The 22,533-nt window shown below is 37.2% G+C and overlaps 2 protein-coding genes across 6 annotated transcripts; both read right to left on the bottom strand.

Annotated features, from left to right (window-relative positions):
* Positions 1-1,270: 1,270 nt before the first annotated feature.
* On the bottom strand, positions 1,271-8,626 carry HMA5 (heavy metal atpase 5). The gene is made up of 6 exons (XM_010257115.3): positions 8,187-8,626; positions 5,421-6,812; positions 4,221-4,475; positions 3,402-3,524; positions 2,261-2,740; positions 1,271-1,904 (listed from the first exon to the last, which is right to left on the bottom strand). Exons 1-6 carry the CDS (start codon positions 8,472-8,474, stop codon positions 1,488-1,490), a joined length of 2,955 nt encoding a protein of 984 aa, XP_010255417.1. The 5' UTR covers positions 8,475-8,626; the 3' UTR covers positions 1,271-1,487.
* A 1,269-nt stretch (positions 8,627-9,895) lies between these two features.
* Positions 9,896-21,084, bottom strand: LOC104596091 (uncharacterized). Of its 5 annotated transcripts, XM_088895613.1 has the most exons (5): positions 20,882-21,084; positions 20,715-20,777; positions 19,834-19,920; positions 19,579-19,744; positions 14,199-15,270 (listed from the first exon to the last, which is right to left on the bottom strand). In XM_088895613.1, the coding sequence occupies exons 2-5, from the start codon at positions 20,755-20,757 to the stop codon at positions 15,105-15,107; spliced, it is 462 nt and encodes a 153-aa protein (XP_088751739.1). In that variant the 5' UTR covers positions 20,758-20,777; positions 20,882-21,084; the 3' UTR covers positions 14,199-15,104. The 5 variants fall into 5 exon arrangements, with proteins under 5 accessions (XP_088751740.1, XP_088751739.1, XP_019053109.1 ...); XM_088895614.1 differs by lacking the exon at positions 14,199-15,270 and adding an exon at positions 9,896-10,246 and having other exon boundaries at positions 20,715-21,084; XM_019197564.2 differs by having other exon boundaries at positions 19,873-19,920; positions 20,715-21,084.
* Between the last annotated feature and the right edge of the window lie 1,449 nt (positions 21,085-22,533).

Raw genomic sequence — 22,533 nt, forward strand, 5'->3', positions numbered from 1 at the left:
GTCCTTCATCCTCAGATTGTAGAGTTGTCATCGGAGAAAGATTTTGTTGGACATCGATTTCCCCTCGTAGAGATTCTGCAACTTGTCCCATAAACATTTGGCAGTGATTTCCTTGGACACGTTGAATAAAACCGAATCTTCTAAAGCAAGAAGAATATCAGCCATGGCTATCTGGTTTTTCTTCTCAAAATCTTCGTCTTTCATATCAGCAGGCTTCTTCTCTTTTCCTTCTATGGCAATTGCACAATCTTCTTTCACCAACACAGCATGCATCTTCAGCTTCCAAATTGCATAGTTGGATCCGTTGAATTTCGGTATGTCGAACCAGGTAGAGCTCGAACTCGCCATATTCAACACGTGCAATACCGGAACAGCAAATACAGATTTCGGCAGAATCCCGAAACAGAACCGTGTGGCTCAGATACCAATTGTTGGAATTGCATAGTGGAAATAATGTAATCTGTACGTGCACAGAAAGAAAATAAAAAGCAGATAGCAATAGAGAAAAAAAAAAAGAAAGAGAGAACACCAGATTTACGTGGTTCAGCCAAAATGCCTACGTCCACGGGCAACAGCTCGGAGCTTCCTTCTTACTATAAACTGGAGAAAATACAAAGATGACCTCACCGAAATTACACCCGTACCCGACACTCAATACACCCAAACACAATACTCCTCTCAACACACTGCATACACTAACATTGAAATGAAATGAAGTATGTTTTTAACTAACATAGGAGAGACCCTTATTTATACTTGAGGTTAGGGGTACAATGGTTTTTTTTTTTTAAATTTTCTTCATAATTAAGCAAACAATAAAATGGTGTGCCACCATTCAATATGACGGGCTCAGCTCGGTGGGCCACCGATTGTAAATTCGGTGAGCCACCGACTGACCCACCCTTTTTTTACTTTTCAACAGATCTAAATCGGTTTGGAACAGCAAATGGTCCCAACCCAATTATAATTGGGGCAAAACCACAGAACCAAAACTGTTGGTTGTCAGGTAGACCTGAGTCACCTGACCCATTGAAGTTTCTTGTCGGATCTGCTACCCATAAGACAATACTTGAACAGTTGAACCTATGAGTTTCCAGTTCACAAGGAATATCTCCAAGAGTGAATTCTAACAACACGATGTTTCTCTACGCCAAATCAATCTCCTAGCATCATCATCTTGAAGTTTCTTGTCGGTAAAAAGACTGGAAGTTGATTGGTGAGGTCATACGTGTATTGTAATACAATATGCTATAAAACAGTAATAGAACGATGAAAAGGAAGAAGGTGAACCTTTTTTTTTTTTGCAATGTACCAAATTATTATCACAATTTGGAGAGACAACCAAGAGTAAAACCTTTGTTTCTTATGACTCAACCTTGTAAATTCACAAATTTAGTAAAATAAGAAAAATAAAAGAACATAACAGCAGCAAGCTATGCTAGTATATCGATGTATGTATAAGATTGAATCAACTCTGTTGTGATCAGTCACTCCACCTGGATACCACTTATCTCAAGGGTGTCCAGTTTCTTGGGTCTTCTATAGTTCTTTAACAAAAGAGAGCAGCATACAACACTAACTGAGGAGGCTGCCATTGCAGCCCCAGCAATCCATGGTGGTAGCCGAAATCCGGTAGAAGGGAAAAGGGCACCAGCAGCAATTGGGATGCCAAGTAGATTATAACCTAATGCCCATATGTAGTTCAGCCGAATGCGAGAGAATGTTTTTCTGGAGAGATCAATGGCAGTTATCACATCCTCCAAGTTGCTCTTCATGAGAACAATGTCAGCAGCTTCAATGGCAATGTCTGTGCCAGCACCAATTGCCATTCCCACATCAGCAGCCACTAGTGCCGGTGAGTCATTTATGCCATCTCCAACCATAGCCACTGTTAATCCCATACTCTGCAGGATAAAAAAAAATAGTTAGGCAATCATCAACAACAAAAAACAGGGTTGGTTCACATGGAGATCACTAATCGTCTTAAATGCTTAGAGCAAATAAAAGCCTAAACAATAACTAGAAATTTTGATCAAGTCAAAACAAGTGATCATCACTGGATCTCAGCTACAAAATTTAAAACTTTAATACATGCATAGAGATATGTATAAAGCTTATGTGAGCAGATGCATGTCAGAACGCATTTAACAGAAACATGTATTTTAGTGTACATGTATAATATGTACCCATATTTATGTACAGACAGCAGAAATGTTACCTACAAGTATATTAACAAGTGTATTCAAATCGAATATTTTACCTGTAACTCCTTCACTTTTTCTGCTTTCTGTTCAGGTTTGGCTTCTGCAATAACAGTTTCAATTCCAACCTCTTTGGCAATGGAATTTGCAGTGCCCCAATTGTCACCTGTCACCATAATGCTCCTGACATTCATGGACTTGAGAATAGATATGGCATCCCGAGCACCTGGTTTCAGTGGATCAGATATGGCTATCAGTCCCACAACCTCCCTATTTATGGATACTAAGATTCCAGTTTGTGCCATCTCTTCCATTTCTACTAGGACTTCTTCAGCATCAACTGGGACAAATATGTGAGATTCCAACATCAGGCTCTTGTTCCCCACTATTATTTCCTTGCTTTGGACAGTTGCCTTCACACCATGGCCTGTGATGGAGACAAAATCCTCTGCTTCTGGCCAGACATGGTTCTCTTCATCTTCTCCAAATTTCTTGGCATACTCAACAATGGCCTTTGCTAGTGGATGTTCACTGTTTACCTGAATAATATGTACAGCATGCCAATATTATCATAAGACATACTTCTTGCATTTAACATAAAAAGGAGTAAAAATTAATATAAGCAAATATGGTGGTTTGGTAATAGACTGTCAGAAACCCAACTAGTTAACATGAATCCTCCAAATAAAAAGCATCAACTGAATGATTAATATTGCAGGGAAAAAAACTACAGCGATGGGGTTTTAATCTGACAGGTATAAAGGTCCCCCATGGTGAGAATGACCCGAGAAAAAGAAGCAATTTACAGCCATTATTCAAGTAAAAACTAGGAAGTTTTCCAATAAATTTCCTATATTCAGATTTTCCTGAAGTATATTTTCTCCTCAGGCAACATTTGTTTCCATAAGAGGTGGCAGGAAAAAAAAATACTGTGGTAAAAGGGGAGAAAATACAACTGAAACATTTCAGTTTGAAAAGCTTCCAATCCTCTTTGGTGAAACAAAAAGAGCATTACAATAAAGGATAAAATTCCAAGTTCAATTCTAAAAGACAATCATCCCAATTGTAAGTGAATAAATTGAATTTTCTAGCCTTCCTTAACATGGCCTTGTGGCTCCTCAAGACATCAACAAAGATATGATATGATAAAAATAAATTGTCATAGATAACAGATGAAACAAGTAAGAAAGAAAGGCCTACCTCAGTTGCAGCAACCAATTCATAGAACTCACGAAGTACCATGTTTTTCAAGAGCCTTGTGCTTACAACTACTGGCTTTCCAATGGTCAGTGTCCCAGTCTTGTCAAAGACGATGCAATCCACCTACAAAGAAAGGTAAATTTTTAAATAATTCTATAAATTAATTAAGTTGGAGCATGAAAAAAAAAAGAAAAAAAATATATTTGAAAAAGAAAATGAGCATAAATGGCATGAAATGACAGAAAAAGATGAGTGAAATGGAAAAACATTAGTTGATCCACATTAACTTGCTCAAAATTAGATTGAATATCAGCAATGTGCTGATTCTAATTGGCAATTTATCCAAGCAATCTAGGTGGTCACTAAAATGGTATGAAAGAAATGAAAATGGTTTAAGAAAAACTATAAATAAGAATTGTAATGACTATTATTGCTTGAATCAATCTTCAAATAGTTTGGAGGAAGATTGGGCATTTGATATCTGCAATTAGATTTAAACTGAATTAATATGAAGTTTTGAAAAAGTGTTGAAATAATTAACCTCTAAGCGTTTAATCAGCACAATTAACCTCTAAGTTCAAGCAACTACTCCAAAAATGTAAGTAAATAAGGAAAATCTATAATTCTGGAAAGACATGATACTGGAAAGGATTTGACTAATCACAACCCCTGTGAATTTTGATAAAAACCCATCTGATTGGTTACCACTTTTATGATGCTGGTTAATTGGTTGTAAATTTTTCTGGTATCATGTCTTTCTGGCATCATAGTCGAACCCAAGTAAAAGAGAGAAAATCTATGCAAATCTTTCATACTGACCTTATGTGCATTTTCCAATGCTTGCCCTCCTTTGATTAGTACACCTTGGGAAGCACCGACCCCAGTACCAACCATCACCGCTGTTGGAGTTGCCAGACCTAGAGCACATGGGCAAGCTATGACCATAACAGAGATGCCAAATTGAAAAGCAAGCTCAAAGCTGTCCATTGAAGATGGTATCCAAGACTTTGGATAGGCATTGAATTTTCCAGCTAAAAACCAGGCAAGCCAAGTTCCAAATGCAAGAACAATAACCTACAAGGATTCAAAGCAAACAGGTAAAGATTTTGAAAACCAAATGGCAATTGTTTGGTCATTTCTAGATATGCCTGAATAGATATTGATTTGTTTCGTCAAGGGAGTGGGGGAGGAGGGGAATTCTACATGGTAGAGTCACAAAATTTATTGATTTGTTGAAAAAACAAAGCATGCAATACTCTACCAAGTATATTATTTTAGCTGCTCAAAGTTTCCAAAGTCAATTCAATTAAATTTCGGTACTGTCAGGCTGTCAGCAGGACTTTGGGCACTGTGTTAGATTATTATCCACCACTAGTTAATCCTTTTACAGCTCATGTATGAAGACTTAAAGAATTACCCATTCTTTTGTGAAGAAATATGAGTAGTAAGATTTAGTTATTGGCGTCTTATGTTCTTTAAAGAACTATAATATAGTGACTTTTTTCCAAATATATATACATATATATATATATATATTTCTTTGGTGGAGAAGGGTTGGGCAAATTAGGTTATGGCTGAAGGCCAGGTTTTGGGCATCAAAGGCCAAAAGCTTTACCAAGCAAGTTAGCATCTTCCAAAAAATTGTTTCAGCCATATTGTAAGAGCCCCTTTCTTTTCCACTCTCTACTACCAGAACGTACAAACTTCACAAACTTGGGAAGCAAGAGAAATCAATAACAAAATAATGATTGTTAATGTTTCGTGAGAAACAAGAAACAGATTTCCTTGCAAAGATGGGACAATCAGTCCCAAGATAAACTAATCTACTGTATCTGATGACAGAAGTATCATGTAATGATTAAATATCCTCAGACTAAGAAATAAGAAAGCAATCACCCTCCCCACCCACAAGTAGCCAAGCACTTCAACTAATTTATAATTAAGACACTAATGATTTTGAAAACTACTAAACCTTGTGTTAAAAATGTCCACTTTTACATGGCAGTTAGGAAAACTTACCAAGGGAACAAAGTATTTTGAGATACGATCAGCAAACTTCTGCACAGGAGCTTTGGCCATTTGTGCTGATTCAACAAGGCGAACAATCTGTGAAAGAGCACTCTCAGACCCAACTCGTGTTACCTGAATATGTAATACCCCATTTTCATTAACAGTTCCTCCAATCACTGCATCACCCTTCCTCTTTGCCACTGGGCGGGCTTCTCCTGTTATCATGCTCTCATTGACATGGCTTTGACCCCATATGACAAAACCATCAGAAGCAACTTTTGCACCAGGAATTATCTTAATTATGTCATTCTTTTGTATCAACCGACTATCAATTTCTTTCTCACTTACCACATTTCCATGGCCATCAATAGTTAACAGTGTTGCCGTCTCAGGTGCCAAGTTCATAAGCTTGGCAATAGCCTCAGATGTCTTCCCCTTGGCCAAGACCTCCAAATATTTTCCAAGCAAAATAAATGAGATGAGCATCGAGCTGGTCTCGAAGAAATCCACACCATTGAAATCCATTGATGTTGCAGCTCTCAATACTGTGTAGACAGAATAAAAGTATGCTGCATTTGTTCCCAAAGCAATCAAGACATCCATGTTTGCAGAGCCATTTCTCAATGCCTTATAGGACCCGATATAAAATCTTCGGCCGATGATGAATTGTACTGGGGTGGATAATACCCATCTCAAAAGCTCCCCTTTAGTCAACATTTTGACTACTTTAGAATCTAATCCCTGTTTAATACCAGGGATATACATGAACACCATGGAAGTAAGGAAAACTGGGATGGTAAAAATTAAACTCCAAAGAAAGGATTTATAGTACTGCTTAATTTCCTCCTGTCTGTGAGATCCATGTTGCCCTTCTTCAGGGAAGATCATGGCCTTGAAGCGCCCTGATCCAGTTGACTCTATCACTTGGATGAAGTTTCTAGGACCCGTTTCATCTGGCTTGTAAGAAAGAGACACTTTATTCAGCAAGGGATCATATTCTATATCTTGAACTCCTGGGAGGGCCTGGAGAGATTCTTCAATTATCCTCATTGAATAATTAGTGCGGACTCCATCTACTTTGAGCTGTATCTTGCTCTTGTCTTCCCCGGTGCTAATAAGTATAGCTTCAAAACCAGCATCCTCAATTGCTTCCAGTAACTGGTTGTGGCTGACTATCTTTGAATCATAACGTATTTCTGCTTCTTCAGTTGCTAGTGCAACTTGAGCATTTTGTACACCATTAATACCTTGCAAAGCAGATTCAACAGCTCTTGAGCAAGAGGTGCAAGTCATTCCTTTTATGTGAAATCGGCATGTTTGCACAGATTTGTTATCTACATCATCCTTAATTAATGCAGCTTCAAATCCAGCATCTTCAATGGCCTCTCGAATTGTCTCCTCCTGCACACATGCATATATACACACACGGTGTTACATAACAGGAGTGAGCTTTGGTTTTGACTGGTTCAAAAAAATGTAAAACAAATAATGCCATCAAATGAAAACATGTGGTCAGTACAAGACATGAACATAAAAGTGATATAGAACCAAGGGAGAAAAAAAAAATATAGAATGCTAATCTCAAATAATGAAAAGAAGAAATTCATTACATTGCTAACCCACGTGAATGATTGTAAAGGAATGCAGAAAGCATTTCTAATCTTCACTCTAATTGTTAATGATTAATAGTAGACAACAACTAATTCACTTCACAAACTGAGTATGATGCTGTTAAAGAATGCAAACACTATTCCAAGTCTTGATTGTAGTAACAGTAAGTCTTTAAAAACTAACAATTAAGGTAGATGCTAACTTTACTTAACTGGATATAAGATCACGAGTGAGTCACTCTTATCCACCTTTGTAGAAAGATTAGTTCAAAATATCAGTATAAGCAACAATCAGGGTCAGAAAAAGGGTTACTAATAGCAGTAGTAGGAGAGCAGAGCAGAACTAGAAGCAGATATAAAAGTGTCATCAATAATAGTTATATTATAAGGTCATTTACTTAGACATCCCCTATAGTTTGACGTATTTACTAAAACCTACCTTATAGTTTGTGTATTACTAAAAAACCCCTATAGTTTGCAACTACTTTACTTGATCTTCTGTGAGGAACTATCTGTATTTTCATTTGGAAATGGTCATGTAACCTCTTAAAATGAGTAGAAAATGTGAAAGAGCATGGTCCAGGGCTTTTTTTATTCTGAAAATACCCCTAGCAGCTCTCATATCAACCTTTTAGAACCAAAACCTGGGGGCAAAATCAAAATTGTCTTTTTTTTTATTAATTTGGTCGAACAGCCACCTATCCAGTTGCTACTAGTATCAACAAAGATAACATCTTATCCTGGCTAAGAATTCTGGACGATGGCGCAAAGGTTATGACTGTTCACTGTTGTACAAAATCATCACTTTCTACGGGACAAAGTCCTTTTGCCAACCAATTTATCTAAATATCTCTTCGCCTTCTAATAATCTGTATCTAATTTAAATTACACGAGGCAAGATCTCCTAACCACTTAATCATTAACAGGTTCCAGTTCCAGACCCTAATATCAAACCATAGAATTTGATTAAGCACAAGAAATGGATGGAGTGACATCATTTCCAAATAAAGGAACATTTTTCAAAATAGGCGTTTCTATAAATGCAATGAAATCTAAAAATTTCCTTATTTGGAAATTAGATTAAACAGAACAAATACAGGATCAACATGGTAGCAAATAAAAGCCAGATCGAAAAAGAGATCCTCGGAGGTAGAGGCCGACTTACATTAACGAAATTCGGGAAAAAGAGAACCTGGGCTTTGTTGTTGAGAACATCAACCGCAGCATCTCGAATACCAGGAAGCCGTTTGATGGCTTTCTCGACAGAACCAGCGCAAGCGGAGCAAGTCATTCCCAATACCGAGAACAAAGCCTTCGCCTCTGATCCTTCCATGTTCTCCTGAACAGGAACGCCCTTGGGGTACTTGGGCATCGAAGGATAATGCGGCGCCGGCGACAAATCTCGACAGCTCTCATTCCGAATGCAAGCTAACGCGAAAAGCTTGCTCGCCATGATGACTTCTCCCTCCTCCTCCTCAACTAATCTTTGCTTCCAAGCTTTTCTTCTGCTCTCCCCGACTGCCCGACTCCTCCCCTCTCGCTTCCCTCTTAAACTCTGGTTGCGACGTTGCGTTCGTAAAAAACATAAGTAATTCACGAATGGACAGTTGTATTTGAATTAGTAAAGTTTTTATAGACGCCCCAGCGCCTGGGCTTCGCCCACGAAGATAGCTGACGTGCACCTACAGCGGTCACTTCTCTGGGTACGTTAACTTTTCCATTGGCTGAATAGTTGCCTCCATTTCCACGTCAGCGATCTGCGGGTCCCTCTAATACATTGACTTCACTTCCACTATTCGAGATTATTATTAATTAAAAAATTAAGAAAAATTGACGATCAGTACCCTATATTTTGACTGTTGTTATAATTTGGTCTCAAAATTTTAAAATGATTTAATTTCACCCTATGTCAATGCATAAAAAGACACAAATACCCATTTCATTTTCAATAACTAAGTTTCAGTCATTTTCTTAATGACAAAAATGGCCTCTACCCTCTACTATGATAACCTTTCTCCACGAGTGGGAACCATTGTTCACTACTCTAACAAAGACCACAGTTCTCCCCCCCCAGTGTTAATAATCGGAATACGCTATTAGAAAAGCTCAAATCAAGGGGAAAACAATGTCAAAGAGCATAATACAATGATTTAATTTCACCATTTTATTGGAAAAATATCATTGGAACATAAAGCATTTGCCACCATTAAAAGTGTTTTCAATCCCACCGTCATCCAAGAAGAAAACACTAGTTGCTTGTGCTGAAGAAGATAAATAAGGTCTTTTTTTTTTTTCTTGTTGAACTACGAAAATTCAAGAGAACCCATGATTGACCTAGATTTATATCGTGAACTGCGAAATGCACAATTAAGAAAATTGACCCAAGTAATCTCTCACCTGAAACTAACCAAATTGGAGATCATCATGCAATTGATAAATAAAAAATAAAATAAAAAAACAAATAGCCGATCATAAAATTATATCATTTTTTTATCAATTAAATTCAATATGAAGCTTTTATCGTGAACACTAAGGCCCCGTTCGCTTTTCGGTAAGTTACTTATTCAAGTAAATGCAATTACTTGGGAAACGCTTGCCTGGGTAAGTACATTTACTCATGTTCTTTTATTTATCATGTATACCCATTTAGGAGATGGGCCTAGGAAAATAAACTTTCCCTGATCCCCACATAATTCTGAAAAAAGAATATGGGATTCTTGGTCAATAGAAACCAAAATCCTATTGACCAACTTTCCCCTTCTCAAAATCCGAAAAAAGAATACCCCCCTAAAGGAAAAGCACCTAAGCAAGATTCCATACCTTCAATCCCAAAATGAAAAATTCCCAAACTGAACCAGTAAACATAGTTGTTAAGAGGGGTTAGATCATAGGTATTTAGCAAGATTTGGCTCCCATAATTCCTGTCATTGCCTTCTGGAGCAATCGAGTTCCACTTATTCGCAATTCCACCCATAACGAAGGTAACAAACCAAACAGAGCTTCCATGGCAGGGAAAACGAAATTTTATTTATGGAGGAAATAAAAGTGTTCAAAGCAACACCAGTATCGTCTGTTTCTCTTTCTTCTTCCCTTGTATGGGAATTTTTACCTTTGTCTTTCCTTAACCTAGTTTCAAAAGAAAGGGACAGAATGGAATACCTTCTTACCACCTGTGCATGCTCAGAATGAAGAATGGTTGGTCAAGCCATCTCTCCTCTGTTATTCCTAGATTGAAGAGAAAGGGGAATAGGATAAAAAAAAATGAGTAAAATGGTCCGAATATTATGATAAAGGTTAATTTTGACATTATTAAATTGCACCTGATATCACATAATGGCCTTAATTGACAGTAAATTAACGCTGGATACTGAATTATTATAAATTAAAAGTTTGAGTACTAAATTATTACATTTTAAAATTAAGGGATCAAATTGTCATTCGAGTCAAAGTGAAAGGTAGTAATCGAAAATTTTCAAAAACAAAAAAAAAATCTCAATATCAAGGGCTTTTCCGGGTGCTCGTGGGCCAGTTCGCCGAAATTTGCCAGCGGCAACATGATCCAGCCACTGGGTCAACGGGCTTGCCCCTTGCCGCGTGTGGAGCGAGTAGTTTCTCGATTTATCTCCGCGTTGACATTAATAACAAAATGTGGAGCCCACTATCCGTTTGATTAGGATGTTGTGTCCTCCACCAACCTAGCAGTCCGAGCCCATATGAAAAGTAGGATCAAATGGACTATGAAACAAGGTAGGTCCATAATCTGAGGACAAAGGCAGCAGTCCTCTCGTCAATAACCGGCGACACACTACCCACTGAATTTGACTCCTATACCATACCATGTTCTCTCTTCAACAATCAGCCATCAAACAAGTGGACCATTTCCTTGACAAAAGACTCGGATTATCATACTCTGAGTGATACAGAGTCAACTTTATAATACATAAAATAATTAATAATATTATTCTTTGATAAACCAACTTGGTTCCTTGGTATATGGCTTATTGACCCTTAAAGTTTATAGTCAACATAAAGTTTATACATATGAAGTGGTATATATTTATACTCTCTCTCTCTCCTTTTTTTTTTGGCTTCTCAAAGTTTTGTGATTTTTTTGAAGGATAAACCTATCAAGTAAGAAAGCATGATATCGGACAAGATTTGACCAATCACACCCACCCTCATTTAATAAATTTTGATGAATATCATTTCATTGATTATAATTGTATTTTCATTTTGGAAAAAGTATTTCTGCAGTTCACTGCAGAATTTTGAATTATAGCCTCTCATAGTCTATTACTAGCCTCCTATAAATCGCATCCTATCCACGGTCAAGATTCATCCCCTTATACGGTTGGGCAAAAGAATTATGAGCTAGGCTGATTAGTCATTCTTCCAATTTTTTTTCTCATATTATGCCTTTTCAATATCATAATCCAATTATTTTTTTCTGAATTATTATAGAAACAAAAAAAATCAAGCATAGGACTATTTAAATTGTGTTTAAATCTCCAATACTTAATTCAGATTGATGGTTTGATGTCTGAGTCAACGGGTTGACCAAATCAACAGTTTTTAACCAAAAAATGATTTTAGCATAAAACAGAACCATTTACCTAATCAATTCTCGAATCAACCGGTCTGGTTTTCAAAATTATGATTCTCTTACCTTTTGCTTCATAATCCTCTCATAATTTTGTAATTCTTTAGAGTTTGAAAATATATTAGTAAAAAAAAATCAAATATTAGGCTATCATTCAGAACCATGACTCCATTCATACAAAGGGTCTACGAGCTAGGGAAGACAAAGTATTCGACTATTTGTATTCTACAAAAAGAAAAAAAAAAAGACAATTATTCGTAGAATATAATAAACTCTCCCACTTACAATATGCATTTTCTTAGTCCAATAAACACCCATTTATAGTTTTCTTTAGAAAAATTGTAGTTGTTACTTGGACAGTATCACCAATAACCCTTCTCTTCCAATAAAAACGGAGATTAAAAAAATAAATGAAGACACCCTTATTAGTTTAAGCATTAATTGACAGAATCTTACCCACACACTTTATATATTTTTTAATTAAAGATATATAAATCTCAGTGTTTATCTTTGTATTAAGTTGACGTCGGAGGTGTTGATCCTTCTTTCTATTTGTTTTATAATCAATTTATCTTTTCTTCTCATCATCTTTAGACGTAGATATTTTATATCTTTTCCCCCAGTGATATGGTATTCTCGTACAGAAGAAAGGTGCCCATTATTCATTGAATCGATGAATCAAGACGAAATGACGTCTACATTGGGTTAAAGGCTTCAGTTGAAGATTGTTTTATATTTTGATCATGCATTAATTGTTAATTAATAATTGCTACAAAATGATGAGCAGATGGGGGATTCAGAATATTTTAATAATGTGGATTAATAGCATTTTGATGACAAGATGATGCATTAAAATTTTCTGACCAGTACCTTGTATTTTACGTCGAGTGTCAATTTGGTTCTCAAACTTTAAAATACAATAATTCAGTATTCAAACTTTCAAAGTGTGACAATCTATTACCTGCCGTTAACCAGTCTGTTAATAGGCTGTTAAGTGACATTTGAAAAGTAAAAAATGCCCTAAGAATGCTATCTAATTCTCTTTATCAATCATCTAAATATTGACAATAAAATGAATAGTCCCAAATTCTAGATTCTTTTAAACAGTCACCAACTTTTTTGAATAGAAGAGTTTAGGATTTGGGACTGTGTTTAGTTTTTTATCGATGTTTGGATGATTGATAAAGAGAATTATATGACATTAAGACATTTTTTATTTTTCAAACATCACTTAACCACTGATTAATGAACATTACATTTTGAAAGTTCAAGTACTGGATTGTCACATTTTGAAAGCTTAGGTACTGAATTATAACATTTTAAAGTTTGGAAACCAAATTGTCACTCGAGCCAAAACACAGGTATTGATCAAAAATTTTCCCTAATTTTAAATCAATAGTATTTTTTTATAATATTTTAAATCAATACTTGGAAATGTTCAAACAAAGTAAATACTAAGCATTGATAAGTCGTGTCACCTATGCATATTAACACTATGATTAAGACTTACAATAATTTAATTACTTGGATTACGTGCTAACTAATGCCTTGTACAACAAGTATGCCTGGAGGTATCACGCTGGCAATCAACCTGAAAAGTTAAATATTTACTTATCGGGATATTACTTAATTGATGAAGCTGAACAGTGATAATGCAATTTATACTTTCATGCACGTTGTACATAAACTTCTAAATTCTGATGCCAGGTGATGTTCACACCTGACATTGAATTATTGTCTTGATTGCTTGCCGGTTGCTGTTAACTTGGACTTTGGGCCTAAGCTATTAGCACGCTTGCTTTTATGATCTATTAGGCCCATTTACAAGTAAGCTATTGGGCCTTTCGACGATAGAATGCTGAGTTGTTGATCCCCATAAAGCTGTGTTTTACAAGTAAGCCGGCTTTGGCTTAGTCAGCAAGCAAACGGTATCCTTATCCATAGGAAATTGAATATGGGCCGGTAAATATGAGCGTTATGTTGACAATGGGGCCCATTACACCATGAAGCCCAACTCACGTTGGTAGGATTTGGGTTTTCGTCGTTAACCTTAACCATAAATTCTGACTTTTGAATTCATGAAGACGTGTTCCATAAGAAAGACCAAAAATTGGTTGCTATTGGAATAAATGATATGTCCTTATCAGAGAGTGGCCATTACCGCACAAGATGAAAGACTCACAATAAACTTTTAAGCCCATAAATACGTTTTAAAAAAATGGGTCCAGTTGGATAAAAGCCCAACCCATGTTGACTCAGTAATTGGGCCTAGTTGTGATCCATAAATAATTTGACTTTAGAACCCATCAAACTTGAGGTTTATAAGGAAGCCCAGCAAATTATAAAATAGGTGAAATATTATACTATAAAACTATATAATGGGGAGTCAATTCAAGTGATGCCGGTATTGTATGCAAATTTAGATTTGGACCCTTATATAAGGTCATTATAAAAATAAGAGATTGACTTTTATGCATAAAATGAGACAAACTATGCGATGTGGCCCCTCCTTGACTTGGGAACATCTGTAATTTTTGAATGCGTCTGAATTATATAGTTTGTGTCTGTTCTGGTCAGGGAGCTGTTATAGGTGCGACGTTACCCTCCTATATGTAATCAACCGATAGCATGATGTGGATTCAAGGTCAGAGTCGCCTCTAACGGCGGTCAAATATTTACAGCTAAGGTCAGTCTAGGCCTAACCCTAAAACTCAAACCTTGGGCTCAGGCCTGTTCCAATCTGAGGTCAGGATTCAATTAATCAAATTAGGCCCAATCTAAGCTAAATCTAATACAATTTGGGCCGGGTTTGTGTGTTCGTTGGGTTTGAACTTTGCAGGCAATTTTTTAACATGTTTTATTTATATATTCATCTTTTATCTTTTATTGAGCTTTATCATCCAATCTGATTGCAATGGATTGAATATATAAAATGCATAACATGTGGGTATTTTTATATGTTTGTGCACAATTAACACATTGCCCTTCCCATAACAATGTTTATCTTTCGTATATAATGCCTATCTTACCTTGGCCTCACGTCCAAACCATAATCTCACATCAACTAATAACAACATGGGCATCTACTGCTGATTACTGAATTTGCAGTTTCATCTCATATGAATTCCCTTGATGGCTATGCTGCTGAGACAAAATGACACTTTAACATGATATACAATATCCATTAGGCTCAGAGTGCAAATGCAAATATATAGTATAAATACATATAAAATACAAGGTTTTATATTCTACAAATTTGTATTTATACTCTTTCCAATACAAATTTATAGAATACAAAACCTTGTATTTTGTATTATCTTGTATGCATTTGCACTGTACATATTTGTATTTGTACTCCTTCCAAATTGAACCTTAAGGAAGTAACCAGACATATCATATTGCATGTTAACTTTACACTTCTAACTTAGTCTGGAGGCCTATCCATTCATGAAGAAAATTTGACACACACAATATTGCTACCTGTTAGACTAGCTTCCCAGCAACAGAAAAGTCACATCTCTCTGTAGCAATATCATTGTAACACCCAACTTTTAACATGATACCTGAGGGCAGAACACCACCGTTTTTTTTTTCCTCTGAAATGATGAATGCCATATAGCAAGAAGGGCAGTCTTGCCATTTCCATTTTCTGACATGGCCATTTTAGGAAGAAAAAAAATTAACTTCAGCTTCTCAAAAACGTAAAAGCCAATTGAGGAAGCAGTCCCAAACAATATAAACATATCACATATGTAGAGGAGCATATCATTTACCATGCAATCTTGGGATCAGGATGGATCATATTCAAGCTTGGGTCGGGTTGAGTTGGGCTGTCTAAGGCCTCAACCCAAGCCTAATCTCAAACCTAAGATATGTCAGCCTGATTTTTCTGGCTCAGACTTAGCCCAATAACTGGAAATTAATTAAGGTTCAAGTTGAGCTTGTCCAAGTTTTGACCTGGGTGCAGCTTAGACTTGTTCATGGGCCAGGGCCAGACTCAGGTTGAGCATTTGCCAAAATTTAAAGTGCCCCGACGGCCCAAAGCCCAAACCTGAAGCAGTGTAAAATGTTCATGGACCGAGCCAAAGCCTGGCCATGAACAGGTATAATTAGGGCTGTCAATGGGTCCAGTTCGGATTGGACCCGTCCGAACCATAACTTATTGGACCGATTTGGACGGTCCAAAGTATTACATCGGATTGGACTGGTCCAAAATTTGATTGTTCAGTAAAATAGTGGACCAAAACGGATATAGTTCAAATACCCAATGGTCCGTTCAATTGTCCACATCTTTTTCCCTTTCTCTCTCTTCAACAGCATATCCGGCAATGATTATACGTTCTCTCTTTCTCTCTCTCCCGTAGGCCGTAGTATATCAGGGAGAGCTTTAGAGGATCTCTTCTTTAACGGATGGCATATTATAGAGGCCTCTCTCTCCAACAGTATTACAGTGTTTTCAAACGATTTCAGCAACGATCTCTCTCCTTTTTAGGTGACTTCTGGCAATGATTCTAGCCTGAGGTATTCTCTCTCTCCCCAACAACGATCTCTCTCTTAGTTTTGTTATTTATTTATTTTTTTTAACAATTGAAAGAGAGCATGGATACAATAATAACAATTGAAAGAGAGCATGGCCGATTTGCGGATCTTGACACGTGGCATCGGTTGGACGCATCTTGGCTGTTCATCATCAACTACTATCAACCGCCACCAACTGCTCCTCTTCTAAGACAATTCTGACTGTAAAAGGGGCTCCCACATCGAGCTAAACACACATAGACTTAAGCTCTAAGTTTCCTCACTTGCATGGCCCGACCCCATACAGCCCTCGGCTAACTTGACCGTCGGAGTCTTCGCCCCTGGGGTGACTCCTGGGGCCTCTGACGTCTTCTTTCTCTCAACAGGTTGAACCCATCGGCCTCGGACACCAGAAATATAGTTGTTGCTCTCGGCTCCATATTTGGCAGCAATAATTGGTGCCATATATGAGAACCGTCTTCAAAACTTTCCCCTAAGAAAACAAATTCAACCTAATCAATTAGTGTTTCCGAAATGGCTGACAAGCAAGATACCATTCCTAATGTTCAAAGCTTAGTGACGATTGACCAGTTTGAGCTGGTCCTGGACAGGCTAAACAACCTGGCTAGCAGTTAGATGATATAGGGCGTTCGGCCAGAGGCCACCCATAGGGTGGCCACCCCATCAGAAGCCACAGACAACATGGCGGGCAATCCACCCATACCCCGCTAAGCCAGTGCTTGGGCAAGCCAAAGGGGGCCGATCCCTCGGAATCCGACTATAACAGTAGGCGGGTTAGCAAGCCCCGTTCTAAGACCCCTAGGCTCCCCAGCCGAGGGGGCGACCCTGTAGGGTCCCACTCGAGCACAAGAACCATGACTGTCAACACTGTCACACGGTGACCAGCTAGGATGACGGTGGGTGTTCGGGCCACTATAGTCCTCCTCTAGGTGCGGGAGGCCGGCGCCGCGCCTCTCCCTTGCCAGTTTCTGACCTTTGCGATCTCCTCAATGATCGTCGTGCCAGCAAGGCTCAAGACGTGCGGGTTTCCAAGCACTCCAAGAATAGGGCCGACCCGTCTCGTGTGAGAGAGAAACAAGACCATGCTGAAGCAATGATGCTATACATCGACCAACGCTTTGGAGATATTCAGGCACAGATTGGCGCCATTTAGGATCAACTTCGATAGGTAAAAGAGGGCCGAGGTGACGCCTCCACCAGTTGCCATGCCTCATTTAGCCGGATGGAGGCCTTCATGGATTCCATCACCTCCGAGCCCTTCCCACTGAATTTCAAGGCCACGACGCTAGAGACCTATGATGGGAGTACAGACCCTGAGGACCACTTGGAAAGCTTCTAGACCCTCATGCTCCTACACGATTACTTTGATGCCCTCATGTGTCAGGCCTTCCAAGCCACATTCAAGGGAGCAACATGCCGATGGTTCTTGACACTGCCTCCACACTCCATCGGCTCTTGGGACCAGTTCATAGACTTCTTCCTAGGTCACTTTGTGAGCAACCGACGGTGTTAGAAAATTGTCATATCCCTAATGTTTATCAAGCAGAAGCGTGGAGAAAGCCTTTGGCATATATGAAGAGGTTCAACGAGGAAGAACTCGAGGTCAAGGACCTCAACCCCTTACAGCCCTCGGCTAACTTGACCATTGGAGTCTTCACCCCTAGGGTAACTCCCGAGGCCTTTGATGCCTTCTTTGTCTCAGTAGGTTAGACCCATGGGCCTCAAACACTAGAAATACAGTTATTGCCCTCGGCTCCATATTTGGCAGCAATAGACCCTAACCTATGTCATCTATCCCCTTGACCCAATTTGTCTCATGACCTTCACCATGACTACAAGCTTCACCTGAGAATCCATCATGTGCTTGGATTGGAGAAAGCAAGTTCAGAGAGAAGAAGTTGACGACTGCTTGCTCAAAACTAACATGCACCGAATGATCTCTATCATTGTGGAATTGATTTTCTTTTTATATTTATATTTTATATTTTGATACATTTTTATATTTTGTGAAATTTTTAATCAATGTTTTAAAAACCAATCCACAACTGGAATCGCTTTGGCCACCTGTTTTTGGGTTAGTAGTTTGATTGTTTGATTCAAATGGATGACCCACTCCAATTTAAAAATAAAAAAATGACCAAAAATGGTTGTTGGTTCAACCGCCCAGCTCAATGGATCGTTGACCAAGTCAACGCTTTTTGGCCAAGATACGGGTTAAGGGTGAAAGGGAACAGATTGTCTTGATGGTTTTCGGGTTGAATGGTCTAACTGTCCGAATCAGTGATGGTTCAAAAACCATGTTTATAATATATTTCTATAAATTTTTATATTTTTTATATAATTTTTTATGTTTCATTCAATTTGGATCGGATTGGACCCAACCTAGTCCATTTGCATTTTAATTGGACTGGTTTGGATCTAGTTTGTATGGGTTTTGGACTGGATTGGATTTGATGCACTTGTAAATAGACTCCTATTAGATTGGACTGGATTGGATTCAGTGAATTTGTAAATGGAGCCCTGGTAGATTGGATTGGATTGGACTAAATCTATTCCAGTTGACACCCTTACTTATTAATGAGTTTTTTGTTAGTAAGGATGAACTGGACTTGGGTTGGACCCAATCCCGTTCATTTACATTTTACTTGGATTGGATTGGATTTGCAGCAAGTGTTGTAGTTTTTTATATATTTTTTTAGATTTTTCATGTTATTTTGGTGTTTGGTCCCATTTGGATTGAATTGGACCCAATCCGGTCTATTTGTAGGATTAAATTGCAGCAAATGTTGTAGGTATTTTATATATTTTTCTAGATTTCTCATGTTATTTTGGTATTTGATTCAATTTTAATTAGATTGGACTTAATCCGGTTTGTTTGCATTTTATTTGTATCGGATTGGACTTGGTTTGTATGGATTTGGACTGAATTTGATCCAATCCATTTATAAATGGACCAATATTGGATTGGAATGGATTAATCCAATTGACAGCCCTAGGTGCACTTGAAAGCTTCATGTGTATATCTGACTTCGCCATGATCAATTGAAGCCAGGCATAAGTATGGTTTTTGATTTATTCTAATTAAAATTTTAAATACCAGAATTTTAACTACTCACACTTAGGCTGGTGGTTGCAGTGCAATTTCATTTGCACTAGTACAAATGTAAAAAATGCAAGTTTGTGTTCAAATTTGTTTTGGATTTTATTTTTATTCTGCTTCATATCTTAATTTACTTTATTTATACCACAATCAAATAAAATAAGCTAAAATTTGAAACAAAAATAGGTCAGAATTTACACTCAAATTATTTGCACTGCCATGATTTTACATCAATGCAAATTTATTTACACTACAACAAACACAGCTTTAATTCTTTGTTAATTATAAAATACCCTCGGGCTGTAAAGAGATACATACCTGCAAGAGCTACCATATCTGTGACTGAGATGCCTTGATAAAGGAACTTTGATATGAGAGTGAGAAGACCCTGATAAGGAGTAGGCAGATTCGTGGTTGCTAGGCTGAAGCTTGAAGTTCTGCAATCCTTTATACCCAGAGGAACATGCCAATAAGACCCGCCCACCTATAAGAGAAGTGCAACAATTAATTAATCCTTAATTTCTATGTATAGTAAGACAAACATTAGTAGTACGTAGTAGTCCTTAATTTTACCAGAATGACTAAATCCCTTGCTGCAATGGTGAGTCTTACCGCGGTGCCACACTGCCACCAACACAACAGCGGCCGCTAGCTTGCTATCTGCGACGTGAAGAGCGTTAATTTCCGGATATTACTTAGCCAGAATCTCGCATGAATACAGAGGTAGAGGCAGAGGAGGAAGACGAGCAACGGTGCCTACTGCCCTTTCTTTTTATATTTTTACAAAAAAGCTATCATATTTTAGTTATTATATAAAAATATTATTTTTTATTGATATTAAGGACAAAAAATTACCCTCATCTGCTACACACCTTTAAGCCATAAATAAATCTCAAAGCTATCATTTTTCTTAAAATAGAAGCAACAAAAAGCGTGAATGATCAAAGGAATCTTGAACATGACAATTTGGTTGCTTAGTGAAGCCGTGAAGGAACCAATTTGATTTTAGCAAAATCGATAACATAAGATGATATTCGAAACATTTCTTCTTTTGTTATGGGTTTAGATAGAGTTGGCACAATAAAGCTGCACCTTTAAGACAATTGTAGTGCTTTCAATAACAGCGCCACTTGAATTTGTTGGATTAATGTAAAATCATCTCCTAGTTGGCTAGTTGAAATCGCCTATAGGCATCATATTTTATTCAATCAAGAAATTGATACAAAAAAATTGACAAGGCCAATTAAAAAACACATAAACAATTTCTCAAGAGAACAAAATATAACAATAGATGAAGGAGATTCAAAAGATCTTTTGCAATTGAGAAACGGTAAGGTCAAATCACCAACAGAAGTAAACAAGTACATCTCCAATCCACTACAGACAACGAACGAAACTGATAGAGGAGGATTCCAAAAGACTGACATCGCCAGAGAACAGCAAATGGATCTTACCATGAACAACATCAACTGGAGAACTGCAAACGGGATTCACCATGAACAACAACTGCCAGAGAACTGCGTGCAAACAGAGGAGGAAAAGTCATCTTTGTTGACGAACAATGAACTTGAACGAGAACCACGAACAAAGAAACAAAACTTTGAAAAACTCAAGAGAAAACCTCGAGAAAACTCCAGAGAAAGGCTCTCTCAAAATAAAGAGAGAGGGAGGAGGGAGAGAAAACTAAAAAGAGGAAGGGGAAGGAGAAACCAGATCGGCGGCTCCCTTTAGGGAATCCTGAAGAGAGCCGCTTTTGAGAGCGCCTCTAACAAAAAACCCTAGAGAGAAACCCAATTTAATCCCCTAGTTGGCAAGTTGCACTAGTGGGAGTGATGGAAGTATATTTATTTTAGGGCTCCACTTGGTCTAGTAAAATAATTAAATTCATGGATTAAAGTGTTGTTCTTGTGTTGGGATTTAAGGAAGACCACAAGAATGAGAATACTGACTTGATGTCAAAGGGAATAGTGATGGTGCGCCATACGCCTATAGCGTTGCTCTGTGTTGCAACTGTAGCCTTTAGAAATTGGAATAATATCTATACTATTTATAAAAGTATGAATAGAGTATTATTTTATGGAATATTTAGTCTACATAATTTATCCCTTGATCTTAAGCTCTTTTAGGTTTTGTTTGCTAAGAGTACAAATACAAATATGTAGAGAGAAAAACCTTATTTTATATGTATTTGCATTGTACGTATTTGCATGTGTACTCATTCCAAATTGAACCTTAACAAAAAAGCTTTAGTTGAGACTTTCATAATAAACGTAACACACGCAACATCATCTTTCCCATTCCACACAAAAAAATGTTCCTCCACAAATACATTCAGGATTATAAAAAACTCCCCACATTCCAAAAACATAAAGCAATAATATTTATGAACAGAAAAATTAAAACTACACATGAGTCATATCCAATGGCTCATGGTTGGAACAGGGCCCACTGTGACTATAAATAGAAGTGATGGGATCTGCTGTGAGCACAAATGTGCAAACCTAACCCAGTAATCAATCACAAGTGAACATGCCAATGTATGCCCCATGTGTATGAAATACTAGCATATTCATTCTTCATAGGATACTCAGCCAGGTTCACACATTTGTGCTCATAGTACATCTAGAGCCACTTTTGAATTTTGTCTTGTATTTAATTGTAAGGGTGTAAACTAAACTACTGCTTCCCCTTCCTATTATTGAGTCTTGTATCTGAGGTGTTAACTCCCTTTCTCTTTTATTAAATCCTATATTAAAGTATTTTCATTTCTAACTAATAAAATTTATATCCAATCCTTTTAACAACAGAAAACCTATATTTTTAAAAGCAACTTGAAATTGACAACGTTCTTTCATTTGCCTAGCATGTTAGTTTAATCATTTCAGGTCAAATGGGTTAACCTATGATGTCATATTTAAATCATATAAATTTAAAAATAGATAGAAATATAAAATATAGAAATTTTGTAAAAAATTGCACACATTTTTAATATTATAATTCATCGTATTAAACAAAAAATAAACATGATAAATATGAAATATTTGTATGAATGATGAAAATGAAATACAAAATTTAAAACCAATTTAGAAATGAAAATGCCTTATCGTTTGGATGGTGGGTCAATGGTTTAACCTTTTAGGTCAAACGGGGCAACCAATGACATCATAAATTTAAATGATAGTAATAAAAATCTGTAAAGATAGAAAGACAAAAAAATTAAATATGCAAAAAATGTATAGAAAACATTTGGCCATATATGTAATATTATATATC

The sequence above is a fragment of the Nelumbo nucifera genome, chromosome 1 (genome assembly GCF_055504915.1).
Source record: "Nelumbo nucifera cultivar China Antique chromosome 1, China Antique-T2T, whole genome shotgun sequence".
NCBI classification, from domain to species: Eukaryota; Viridiplantae; Streptophyta; class Magnoliopsida; order Proteales; family Nelumbonaceae; genus Nelumbo; species Nelumbo nucifera.